Here is a 13,495-nt window from a genome sequence, read left to right on the forward strand (position 1 = left end):
CAGAGGGTTGGAACTAGATGACCTTTAAGGTCCTTCCAACCCAAACCATTATGTGATTCTATGAAAACATGAACAGGGTTCAAAACAAAGCCTCTGAGCTGTCTGGGGGAGGCTATAAAGCGTGGCTGCCTGCCATAGCCACAGCTGAGCTCTGAACCTTGATGCACTGATCCCTCCCAGCCTGGAGTTCCCAGGTATCTCCTGTGGCAGCCAAAGGCCAGGGTGAGCATTTGTCCTGCTGACAAAGAGGAAGAGGCACCATCTGACACGTTAATGTCCTACACCACCATGGCAGCGTCCTTACAGAACACTTTGATTCCGTGTTCCTCTCTGAACCTAGTGGTGCTATGGCAAAGTCTCTGATATTCCAAGAGTTCCTGACAGCACTGGCTGTGCCAGCACCTCCTGGGGCGATCAGTGGACCTCTGCCACTCTCAAATAGCACACCTCTTGAGGGACAGAATGCATTTTAGCTTAAAACCAAAAGCTTTATCTCATAGACTTTATGTATCTTCCCTCACGTAGTTCCATCATGGAGAGGAATTTTCTGCTAGGGTTTTAGAGAAAGCCGCGTTTTGGAGGTGGGTACCTCCTTCTTCCCTCTATAAAGTGTACCCCACGGCACTTCCGACTTTGTGGGAGATGCCTGCACTGCGGGTTCTCTGGTACAACGCCAGAAGGAATGACACAAGCGAAGGATGTTGGAGGTGTTTTGCTCCAGACCCTCAATCAAAAGACATCAGGGCGAGCTCCGTGCCTGAGGGGCACTGGCCACCACAGCACCTCCACCACTGCTCTGCCAAGGGCCGGTCCTAACTCCGTAACCCTGACTGGGGGGTCCCCCCTGCCCTGTCCCCCCTCACCCCGTGTCCCAGGCCCGTTCCCCAGCCCTGCCCGGGGTCCGACCGGCTCCCCGCCCCGTCCCTGTCGGTAACTCCCCCGCCCCGGGGGGCCCCGGCCGGCCGGGGCGATGAGGAGCGCGGGGCCGGCGCGCGAGAAATCGCTCCCGAAGCGCCTGGTCCGATCTCCGCGGAGCTCTTCGATTGGCCGCTTGCCTCCCCTCGCCTCACTCCCGGGCCAATGGCGCGGGGGGGGCGTGGGCGCGGGCGGCGAGCGCGGCGAGCGGCGGGCGCGGCATGGCGGGGTCCCCGCGGCCGTGAGGGAGCGCGGGCGGGCGGCGGGCGCCATGTCGGCGCTGTGGTCGTGGGCGCGGGGTTCCTCCTGCGCTGCTGCTCTTGGGTGCGCCCCGCGGACTGATAGGCCGTGCTGGTGCAACCGCTGGGTTCTTCGTTCTGCCTCTTCCTCTGCCGCTCATCCATCCTCTTCGATATTACTACCAGCTGCGCGCATGGGCCGTCTGGCGCCTCCACAGCGCCCGCGGCAGCACCAGCGCGTCCGGCACATCCAGGCGCAGGTGAGACTCGCCCGGACCCAGGACCCCCTCCCGGGCTGAGGGAGGGCTCTGAGCGGGGAGAACCTGTCCCTGTCCCACTCCCTGCCAGCCCGTGCCCACCCTGCTGCTCCTTCCCCCCCATCCCGCACCCGGGGCAAAGTCCAGCCGGAGCGGGAAAAAACAAAGGAATAAACGCCAGCGGGTGTTTCAGCCCCTGTGGGTGTTTTGTCCCGCTCTGAAACTCTTCTGGAACTTCCCCCCTGCGGCTCCTGGCTCTGCGGCATCCTCGGGGACGTGCCGTGAGCCGCGCTGTACGCTCACCTGGCTCAGGGACACACGTGTGTGGAACGTGGGAACAGCAGCCTGGGAATTGCAGGCTCAATACTGTGTTTTAATACCACTTAACATCCTGCTTCTCGGCGCTGCCAGTTCCAGGAGATGGTTGAGGGGGAAATTAAACTTTTCCTCCATCCAGGAATGCAGATGTCTGTAATGTTTCTGTGCTCTCTGGTATTTATGGTAATTCTGTCACGTCTTCTGTTTTAGTCCTTGCCTCTCACGTTCGTCGCAGATATTAATGTGCACAGAGTTATTCTCTGAGGGTTTGGGGTTGTTTGTTTTTTTTTACCATCTGTAGCAGCAGTTGAGCTTTGAAGAAAATGCTACAATTGATGTTTGTTCACCAGCTGTTAACCACTGTGGCTTTGCAGAATTCCTGGATCATATGTATGGCTTACACATTTTCCGTCTGAACTTTCCATAGTGTCCTAGAAGGTTTTGAATTGGAAGGGACCTTAAAAACCACCTCATTCCAACCCCTCTGCCATGGGCAGGGACACCTTTCTCTAGACCAGATTGCCCAAGGTTGCTTCCTCCAGACCAGGTTTTCTCTCTTTGCCCATTTAGTTGCAGGCTCAGACTACTTTTTGTGTGTTTTGGAGTAGAACTAAGATTATGACAGTGATAATACTTCCCTTAGAGTATAGATTTTTCTGTGGGTTTTTTAAACTGTGTTAGTTTCTTGCTAGTTTTCTGAATCCCTACCCAAAAAAACCCCAAAGGTACAGGATATTAGAAAGGCTTCCTCTACATAGCTAGACCACTCTGGTGGTACTTTATTTAGAAGTTCGGAGGTCTGAGTTCCAAAGCATCCCTACTCTAACATGGAGATATCCAGGATATGTTACTTGATGTAGAGGAGTAACAGTATTTATGAACATCTTTTCACAGTGAGAGAAGAATGTTTCAGTTGTTACTTCTTGCAGGTTCGGGAATGGAAAAACGAAGGCAGCAAGAGATACATGTGCACAGGCCGGCCAGGCTGGCTGACTGTGTCACTTCGTGTTGGGAAGTATAAGAAGACCCATAAGAACATCATGATCAACTTAATGGATGTCCTGGAAGTGGACAGTGAAAGACAGGTAACAAATTCCATCACAAAACTTTTATAATAGTAAAGTTTACAGCTTTCTTTACAATATCTGTAGCTGAAAAGGTTAGATTCCATACAGAGGAAAGGATTTCTGTAGCAGCAGACCCACCAAATTTTAGGTTTTACAATGTGTGCTTGGATCATTTTGTCAAAAAAACCCCCAGCATATGGAATTGCTTGGCTTTTATGTGCTGAAGTCTAAAAGACCAGATTGATTTATGGGTTTGGGCACTGAGCAACAAGATGTTGAGGCAGAGGAGGAATCACTAAACAGTTTCAACTATTTTTAGTAGCGCTCTCAGGAAAGTGAGTCTCTGAGTTCTGACAACAGATGGAAGTGTATCCAGTTAGCCATATTTTGTCTCCATTAATGCTAAACACTTAATTTATGTTTGTTGGGGGAACTGGGGTTTTCTGTTGCTTTTTAGATTGTTCGTGTGGAACCTTTGGTGTCCATGGGCCAGCTGACTGCGCACCTGAATCCCATGGGCTGGACTATTCCTGTGGTACCAGAGCTGGATGATCTCACAGTAGGTAAGGGTCGTTGTGATGACAAGAGACTCATTGATTTTGCTGCACTTTCATTAGTTTTTTTATGCAGTAACATTGCATTATTTTAAAGGTTCTGTAAATACTCTGCTGAACCTTATGTTCCTTGTGGTATATATGCTATAAACACTGCGGTTTTTTTTTTTTTCAAATAGTCTTAAAAGTCATGCCCAGAGCTTAGAAGTCGGGTTTTGCTCTCATAAACCACCTTCATTTTGGAGTGTGTTTCATTTGGTTTGTTATGTGCTCTCTTGATAAGGTGGCCTGATCATGGGAACTGGCATTGAGTCATCATCCCATATCTATGGACTTTTTCAACACACCTGTGTGGCCTATGAACTTGTTCTTGCTGATGGAAGCCTTGTGAGATGTTCACCAGTAAGACAAAATGTTACTTTGCTATCATTTACAATGTCGTTGACAGTTATCAGTGTGGATATATGATTTGGTATGACATACTTTTTGCAGACTGAAAACTCAGACCTATTTTATGCAGTGCCTTGGTCTTGTGGTACTTTGGGTTTCCTGGTTGCAGCAGAAATAAAAATGATTCCTGCCAAGAAATATGTCAAAATACATTATGAGCCCGTGAGAGGACTGCAGAAGATTTGTGAGAAGTTCACTGAAGAGTCTAAGAAAAAGGAGAATAGTTTTGTGGAAGGACTTCTGTATTCTTTGGATGAAGCGGTTATCATGACAGGAGTCTTGACTGATGAAGCTGAGCAAAGCAAGGTAACTAAAGGGAAGTTATTCACAAAGAAAAAAAATACTCCCAAAGTCTAATGAAACTGTACTAGATGCCAGTATAAAACTATTATAAAATTGGAACAATCTCTTAACATGGGATTAAAAGTTAGATCTGTCCATCAGAATATTTTAAATTACTGTTCTTTGCTACTGTGACAGAGTCTGTTCTCTAAATCTCTTCAACTGATGAGAAATGACCCACTGATTTCATTATTCTAGCAAATAATTCAGTCTACAGACTCTTCAGTACCTGAGGGGGAAGAGAAGGATCTTTTCTCCTACACTGAACAATGCTGCTTTGAACTGCAGTTATTCAGAGTAACTCTCTTCCCAGCAAGCTTTGAATTCTGTTAATGTTGGTAAAACACATCAGGGATAAGTACAGGAGGGACATGCTAACTGTTCATACAACCCTCCACCTGGATGTTTCTCCTTTGCCATGTGAGACTTTGGGTTGATGGTGGATTTAGAGACTGGTATTTTAGGAATCCAGTTCTGTCACATTCATGGTCTCTTAAATAGCTTGTAAGTGGCAAGCCTTAGCAAGCCTCACTTAAATTAAATGTTAATGCAAGAAAGGTAAGAAGGAGCCATGCAGGTGGAGAAATGAAGGTTCTGTCACAGAGAGTATAACATAGATTCCTCACAGTAAAGGAATTTGGGGACATACTCCATGTTGGCTAGGAAGGTGTAACTTATCTAATGAATGAATGTTTTCTTGCAGATAAACAGAATTGGCAACTACTACAAGCCATGGTTCTTTAAGCATGTGGAGAAGTATTTGAAAGCTGACAGGACTGGAATAGAATACATTCCTTCCAGACATTATTATCACAGACATACACGCAGTATCTTCTGGGAGCTCCAAGTAAGACCAGTTCCAAAATTAAGATACATATGCAGGAGGGTACTCTGCTCTTTCCCAGTGTAGGTACAATGTATCTTCTTCCCCTTGGCAACAACTTCTGTCTTTCATGGCAGAAAAACCCAGTGAAACTTAGGGCAAATTTACAAGTTCACATTTGAGTAAAACAAACCCAAGGGCACTTCTTTTACATAAGGCATTGTACCATAAACTCCTGATTTCTGATTTAGTGCTTTTCTGAATTTACATCTTAAGTACATATTTCAGCACGAAGCTTTTATACCTGCTCAGTGATTTTCAAATTCAGATGATGGAAAAAACATTAATGTAAAATTATGGCTGAAAATTTGCCCTGCCTAAGCTCAGAGCAGTAATTATGCAGTAAGGTCATTACTTTGAATTTCGTAAATATGTTTGTTGCGATATGCAGTTATGCAAAACTTTATTTGACATTCTTAAGTATTCCTGTTGTTACATTTTGAATCTCTGGAGTGAGATCCCAGATCTTTTCAGCTCCTGGAGAAGTTAGATAGGAGTTGGCTGTGCAGGAAGTAATACAAATTTTACAGATTTAAAATGCTTTTAAGAACTGATCTTGTATGTGTTTATTCTTGCAAGAGTTCTGTAAGTTTAGCTTCTTGTGCACTCCTCCCTTGGCAGTTGTAAGATAATAGCCTGTTGTTCTCTGAATTTCGTTCTCTGAAAGTGTTTGAGGCTGGGTGTCTTGTGATTTGTAGCACTGAAAATTAGTGGTAACTAGAGGAGGCTTTAGGGCAGGGCTCTGTAGCCAAGTTCAATCTCTTATTTCCTCATATTTGTATTGCAGTAGCTTAGCAAAAGTATCAGCAGTTAAATTTATTGAAAATCTGGCTTAATATTGTTCTGAGGATTCTGAAGTGTTCTTTTAGTTCACTTACACATTCTTCTGTCAAACTCTTTTTTTTTTTTTCCTCTTTAAAGGATATCATTCCATTTGGCAATAACCCCATCTTCCGTTACCTGTTTGGCTGGATGGTTCCTCCAAAAATCTCCTTGTTAAAACTCACCCAAGGAGAAACCATTCGAAAGCTGTACGAGCAGCACCACGTTGTACAGGACATGTTGGTGCCAATGAAGAGCCTTGAAAAGTCCATCCAGACCTTCCACATTGACCTTAATGTAAGAACACATGTTTTTAGGATGCAGTGAATCTTGGAATGTTTGTGATAAGAACTGTGACTGTTGATCTTAAGGCATGATATTCCGTTTGTGTGAAAGGTCATTATTGTGTCCTGGGGAGTACTGTGCTTTGTGAGTCCATGATTCAAGGCTGCAGCAGAAATGCACACAGCTTTCCAAAACAATTTTTAAAAAAATAATTAAAAAAAAGATTCAAACTTCAGTAGAAGCCAACACTTCTAAAAGATTTTATCACTTAGTAAAAGCTGAAATGATTTTTCTTTCATCTAAAATGATTGGTGGTCTCACTAAGCACCAACTGTGGAGATTCATTTCCCTTTCTTGCTTTTATTTCTGAATTTATTTCAGTTAGTGTAGAAGTACAAACTTGGCAATTTCAATTTTAGACTAACCTGGAAAAGAAACTCTTCGTTCTCTTTTTTACTCAGAATGTTTATTCAGTTGTTGCTTTGGGATCGGGGATGGTTTATTTGTTTGGTTTGTTTCCTTTTCATTTCAAATATTTAAGGGGGAGGAGATGTAATTCTAGGACACTCAGTCTGTTTGTGTTACAGTCATTAGAAAGTGCAGCTAAGAACAACACCAGGACAACTGGAAAGGAAAAGCTGAAAGGAAGAGTTTCAATCCCAGATTGGGAAGAAGTCTTCTTAACTCTTTATTTTGTCACATTTATTAACAATCTTAAAGGATTGTTTTGTTACAAAATAAGTGATACAGTGTTTTCCTACCTCTGCAGGTGTACCCTCTTTGGCTATGTCCTTTCATATTGCCCAACAATCCTGGTATGGTCCACCCCAAAGGAGATGAAGCCGAACTCTATGTGGATATAGGAGCTTATGGAGAGCCCAAAAGGAAACAATTTGAAGCCAGGGCTTCAATGAGGCAAATGGAAAAGTTTGTAAGAAGTGTGCATGGGTAAGGATACAACTCCTCAGAGCAGTAATAATGCCTATAACTCACTCCCATGTCATTTAATCACAGTTATTTAATCCCACAGAACTTTAATATTGCAATAATTTAGCAACTACAATAATTGAAAACTAATTTAAATTTCTAATTTTGATGGTATGATTTTTGAATACGGTTTCACTTTATAGTTTGATTGCAAATCCAACCAACCAAATGGGCACTCTGGCTGAAGTTCTTGCAGTGTATTTGTGAGGTGGATGGCTTTGGGTCACCTTTCACTTCCAGGCTGCTCTGGGGGTGGAGTCTGCTGTAACAAAACACCTCCTTGGAATACATCCCTCAGGAATCCTGCAGGCTGTTAAAAGTCTGGACAGCTTTCCTGCCTGCCCTTGGGACTGTTCTTCCTGCAGTCCTTGCTGAGGCTTTGCCCTGTCCTTGTGCCAGGGTGTCCTTGCCCGGGGATCTCGGCCTTGGCTCTCCCTGCAGTCCCTGTGTGGTGGTGGGAGCCTTTCCTCCCACAAAACTTGTACTCCAGAGCTTCCTTTTCCCTGCCTCAGTTCTCATTACACAGGACCACAGTAGGCGTGAGGCATGTGCCCACCATCTGTCACGGACTCATGCCAGCCTAATTTGCTGTAGTGGTGTCAGTGGAGAAGCAGCCACAGGCTGGTTTCTCAGGAACAAAAAGCAACTACACGGTATTTTTACACCATCAGTATAATTTATCCACATTTCTATTTTGACCTACTTCTCAGTCTAACAGTGATCATGTCCCATGTGGCTGAGCAACAATGGTGAGGCTGCTTCAAGATGATTTGGGGACTGTAAATGACTTTGAGCGGCAATAAGGGATCTGCCAGAGAACAAAGAAACCCAAAGTTAATTTTAAGCTTTTTATTTTTATTAACTTGAAATTGAGCTTTTAATTTAAAGACCTTTACTAAAAAAATTTGTCTGTTTTCTACCTGCCACTGGGAAATAAACAATGGATAAATGCTTAGTCTTATAGTTGTGTAATTGCACACAACGATAGAGCTTTTATGTAAGTTTGTGTTTTGCTGCTGTACTCTGATGCTAGCTGCAGTTTAGAAAGCACAGGATGAAAGTGAGGAAGAGTCCACAACTAAATAAGGATTTAATTTGTAAATGGACCTTTGTTACACTGTGCTTCATTTACACTATGAATTCAGTTTCTCGGCCTGGTCTGATTTGGTGGTGTTTTCCCTTCCAAGTTCTATTCTCAGTACCCAGTCCTAAGAAACTAAAAAGTCAAAGGATGTATTGCTATATCTGCCTTGAATGGATTTCATAACACAGCTGATACCACACACCATGACTATATCTCCGTGGATCATAAGAAAACATGCAGAATACACCTTTGTTTTTTTTTAAGCTGAAATTAAAATCTTTTGAATGGAAGAAAATCTGTCTTTCAAGAGCAGTTAAAAAGTATTTGTCAGGGAGAATGTAGGTTATGTATGGTTTTTGATGCAAGGAGCCAGACTCTGGGTTTGGCTGAACTTTAGAAGTTCTCTCCTGACTTGTGTTTCTGTGAATACAAGTTGATAGAATACAAGTTGTCAGAGGAGTTGGCTTCACGTGGTTAGGATGGCTAAACATGACCCACCTTTTATACACATTTTTTTAATCCTTGTGGTAGCAAAACATATGAAAGTATCAATACATTGATGACTAAAGAGCTATATTTTAAGAGCAATAATTAATTACTTTCTTTTCCCATCTTGCCCTTCACCAAAGTGACTGTAGCAGTATACTGCTGTTTTCACCTTTATGTATTATTTCCTCTTGGAAAAGAGATCATGGTAATGTTAAATCCACAAAATATTGTTGGCTGAGTGTCCCAACGTAATCCATGAGAGCAATTGTACTTGCTTGTTTTTAAAAAGCACTTTTGATGGGTTTTGTTGTTGAATATTTGCTATTCGTATCTTGCCCTGAATTTTTTTATTTAATATTCTATATCAAATCTTGTGGCACAATTAATGTTGAATCACTGTCCCTTTTTTTCCCCTGCTCTCCAGTTTCCAGATGCTGTATGCAGATTGCTATATGACCCGTGAGGAGTTCTGGGATATGTTTGATGGTTCGTTGTACCACAAGCTGAGGGAGCAGATGAATTGCAAGGATGCCTTTCCAGAAGTGTATGACAAAATCTGCAAATCTGCAAGGCACTGAGCCTGGCTTAGCTAAACAAGCAATCAGGGAAAGAGGAATTTACCTATAGCTAGTCAGTATATCCTTTTAAAAAAAAAGCTTTATTGCTCTCCAAATAAGCTCATTCTTGTCAATGTTTAAAGGTATGAATTCCTGCTTTATACATTTATGTTTAGTATTTCTTCGTATGTTTTAAAATCAGTTTTCCAAACTCAGAGTGATTGTTTTGAAGAAATCTGAAGTGCTAGCCTTTGTATCTAATGTAGTGACATAGGTGAATTCACCTATTTCCAAGCAGAAGAAAAATAATGGGAATGGATGAAGATACTGGAGTTACACCAGCTGTGTACCATAGCTCTATTTAACATTACTTTTGAAAATGGGAGGGGAGGGCTGAGAAATAGGTGCCAAAGCATTGTGTAATTAATCCTGTTGTTAAAAACATTTGCCTTCAGTCAGTATCCTGCAGAGCAGCTCCGCAGTGGTTCCATCATCCTCCAGCTGGCTGCCCAGCACTGGTGGTGGTGGTGCTGCACTACCTGGGGTGTCCTGCACGGCAGCTGAGCTCCCTGACAGTGGCTTCTGTTTCAAAACTGAGCACTGAGGTGTGAAGAAGATGCTTTTTACTTGTGCCTATCAGATTTGTACTGATTTTGATTATGAAGTGCGAATGGATGTGTAGGTTTTAGGTATTTCGTAGTTGGCCAACAGTGCATTGGTTTTTTTGCCCCAAAGTATCAATGTTCTGGCTTTGTAGATCACTGAAAAGAATTGCTGCTATTTCATATAGCCAAATTTTAATTTCCTTGTGGGTTGGTTTATTTGGATTTTTTTGTTTGATTGGTTTGGTTTTTTGGGGGGTTTTTGGTTGTGGCTTAATTTTAGTGCCTTAAAAGTACTCAGTTGGAGGAAGATGTGGGTTATTTCAGACGGTTCTGTCCTGGCCCAATAGGAAAAGGAAGTCAAGGCTGCGTTTATACGAGGTTTATTAAAGCAAGTGGCTGTGGATAAGAACTCTTGATGTGAATCTTGATACACACAGGCTTTGGTTCTGACTCGAGTGACAGTTTTGCTTTTCATTTTAGTTGGGTTAGGTTGATAGGCTTTGTAAAAGGACTGTTTCAGTCACCTGGAGAGGAAATCAACAGCAAGTGCTGTTAGTTCCCTCTTCTGCTGCTCACAGGTGAAAATGGCACAGTCATGGACTTGATACAATTGAGTGTAGAAGTGTGGAAATGTTTTGACCCTGTAGCTAGAAACAGGGTTCCAAACCAAGCCTGTGTCTTGTCCAAGCAGTACTGAAAATTGTTACTTGAAACCTTACTGAGCTCAAGGGAAAAGAAAGTCCTTCTCTTGAGGCTTGTGTAGGGGTAACATGGAGAGCTTCCTGAACAGTTACCAGTGGGAGGTGTAATTTTATTATGCGTGCTAAACCAATGATTTTATTTATTGATAGATGGATGTTTATGGTCCAGATGAAACCAATGATAAAGCAGTAGCAGGAATAAGTTTGGGCTGTAACTCAGTGATGCATATCATGTGCAAGTAAAGTACCCCCCAAAATCCTGTGCAGTGGAATGGTGGCAGGGACAGCGTTCCATGGGGAGACACAGCCAGTGCAGAGCGTCTGCAGTGCTGCTCGAGCCATGGAGCTGTGTCAGTGATCCAGGAGTGTCTGCCACACCATTCCAGGCTGCACCAGGGGTACACAGGAAGGCAAGTGTTGATTCTCAGGGTGTGACCTGCCTTCCTGCCCCTGGGGCAAAGCTACGACTTAGCCCAGTGCTTGTATGATAGTCTGCACAGAGCAAGAGTGGTTTGGTTAGCTTTGAAAGGGCAATGTTAAAACAGCTAGAGGATATGCAAATACTTCTACTTAGGCTGTGTTTCACTTATGTACTGATGATCTTTAGGTATGCACTGTGTTTGTTTTTTCACTTCTTAATTTATTGGCAAACTTTGTATGCCGTGATTGAGTACTGCAACTGTATCAGTCACACACGTGCACACACATAATTGCTGTTGCTCTTGATTTTTGGTTGTACTGGCTGTTGGAAATAAAGCTCTGGCCAGCGTACTGTTCAAAGTGGTGTCTTTTAATGAGTGTTACATGCTTTTCAACAGCTGTTTATCATTTCTCTCGTGCTTATTGTGTCGTTACACATGGTCAGCAATTACTGAGGAAAGCTGCTCTCTGGGTGAGAGACCCGAGGCACTTGGGAGATGGGTGGGAAATGAGGACCCTGGTGCTACAAACTGCTTTGAAGGAATGTCTTTGAAGTCTGTGAGCCTTCACTTATCTCTGCCCCAAGACACACCTGCACCAAACAAACACCCCATAGCTGAGGCTTAACGCTTCAGTTACGCCCAGCTAGCTCCACAGCCTCATGATGCCAGTTATCCTGACTTTTCCCTCCCCCTCGCCTCATTCTGTCCCTGCGATGTTTTGTCCAAGGAGGACAGGCCCCCATTTTGCATTTAGGTGCTACCTATTGACATGGATAGTTACTTCATTCATCTCACTTCACGCTAACAAATCTAATCCCTGTTTTGAAAGAGCAGCCACTGAAGGGAGGATGAAGATTCAGTGTGCTCTTCAGCCTGAGTTTCACACCCACCTCTTCTGTTTCCCTGATAAATGCCTTTGTGGCAGCTCTGTAGGCTCAGTGGGAGGTGTTCCTGCCCCTCCCCTGGTCATAGCTGGTACACCTTCTCCCAGTGTTCTCTTCCTAGAGAGAAGCTTCCAGGCTGTCTCCTGAAATCCAGGCTGCCAAGTGGCTCAGCCCTGCTGAAACCGCAGTTCAGGTGCCAAAGCCCTTCGTTGCTTTAATCACATTCTGTGTTGTCCCTGGCTTACAGCTGCATTTCACAATATTCCTTTGTTGCCCCAGCAGTGTTTCTGTACCCTCCCTCACCCACATCACTGCTCAGGCATTTCCCTTCAGACCTCCTTCCTCCTTTGCTTGCCTCTGGAACAATAGTCAGGATTTCCTTAAATCACTGCAATTTTACCTGTGTTCCATTATCTCCCCCCACCAAATGATAATTGCAGATTAATTAGCATACTTAATCAGCCACAACTAACACGTAATTACACCTAAATTTAATTATTCCGGTCTGGTCTAAACACTTGTACAAGACTTGATAAAGCTTAACTCTGAGAGGACCAGCATACTCCTAGTACATTTTTATGGCCTGCCTTTGTTACTACGGACAGCTCTGCTCATCTCATTTTTTCCATTGCCTCCAGATTTTAATTCCCTGCTCTGCTTTGCTGTAGTTGCACTTTTACAGATCCAGTTCTCCATGGAGTTGCATTGGTGGACCTGGGGCTACTCAGGTGTGGTAACACCACCCACAACAGGTATGTGCAACTCCTTTAAGTAATAGCAGTGTTTGAGAGGACATGTTTAACCCTGATTGAACTGTTGTGTGGCAGCAGACGTTCCATGGGAGGATGTGCAGCATCTGGCATCATCATCTCAAGTATGTCACTGCTATAAAGTCCAAGGTGTAAATAACTACTTGAACATAAAAGTTGGACTGCTGATTGCCTAAAGAAAAATTTCATTAGCACAGAACAAGACGTGAGTTGTTTCCTATCTCTCAACTTGCATGCCAGCATGCTGTAAGTATTTTCATCTACCCCATCTCATCTGCTGTCATCTCTGCCATTTTTTCACTGATTGGGCTTTTCCAGCACCATCTTCTGTTTGGAAAACAGTGATTTCTTCAGAGGTATCTGAACAACATGGAGCAGAAATCAAATCACTCCAGCTGTTCTTAGCAACGGGCTTGAGCCACTCACTGTGGAAAGAGGATGTGATTCAGTGGGCTGAAATTATTGGCTGGATTAATCTCATTAGTTGTAAAAAGCATGGAGGTGAACAGAGCTCTTAAAAGCCTGGGTATTCCCTTAAAAAGCACAGCTGTAATGTGAAAAGCGATTTGGGAGCTGGTGCTATTTGATCAGGGAGATGTGTTTGAATTGCAGATGCCACTTACTGTTCAGATTGGGCTTTTATTCCTATGGGAATTTGCAGATTAACAAAGCTGGGCAGTACTGAAAGCTGATTTCATCATGCCCTTTCCATCATGGGACAGGTAACTTCTGGCTGCCCCACTCAAAGCTGCCAAGGTATATTTTGCCAAGACCGATTTCTGCCTACCTGCTGGAGATGCAGACAGCCCTTGCAGAGCTGTCGACCCATCCTGCCACCACAGCAGTTCACTAATCCTGCCCACA

The 13,495-nt window shown here is 43.7% G+C and overlaps 1 protein-coding gene across 1 annotated transcript; it reads left to right on the forward strand.

Moving 5' to 3' along the window:
• Window positions 1-1,155: 1,155 nt before the first annotated feature.
• DHCR24 (24-dehydrocholesterol reductase) lies at window positions 1,156-11,335 on the forward strand. The gene is made up of 9 exons (XM_018072303.2): window positions 1,156-1,414; window positions 2,659-2,814; window positions 3,254-3,359; window positions 3,634-3,752; window positions 3,843-4,106; window positions 4,846-4,989; window positions 5,947-6,144; window positions 6,902-7,080; window positions 9,117-11,335. The coding sequence occupies exons 1-9, from the start codon at window positions 1,187-1,189 to the stop codon at window positions 9,268-9,270; spliced, it is 1,548 nt and encodes a 515-aa protein (XP_017927792.2). The 5' UTR covers window positions 1,156-1,186; the 3' UTR covers window positions 9,271-11,335.
• Window positions 11,336-13,495: the final 2,160 nt, after the last annotated feature.

Source organism: Manacus vitellinus, unplaced genomic scaffold (assembly GCF_001715985.3).
Source record: "Manacus vitellinus isolate BGI_N305 unplaced genomic scaffold, ASM171598v3 scaffold_21_pilon, whole genome shotgun sequence".
In the NCBI taxonomy this organism is placed as follows: domain Eukaryota; kingdom Metazoa; phylum Chordata; class Aves; order Passeriformes; family Pipridae; genus Manacus; species Manacus vitellinus.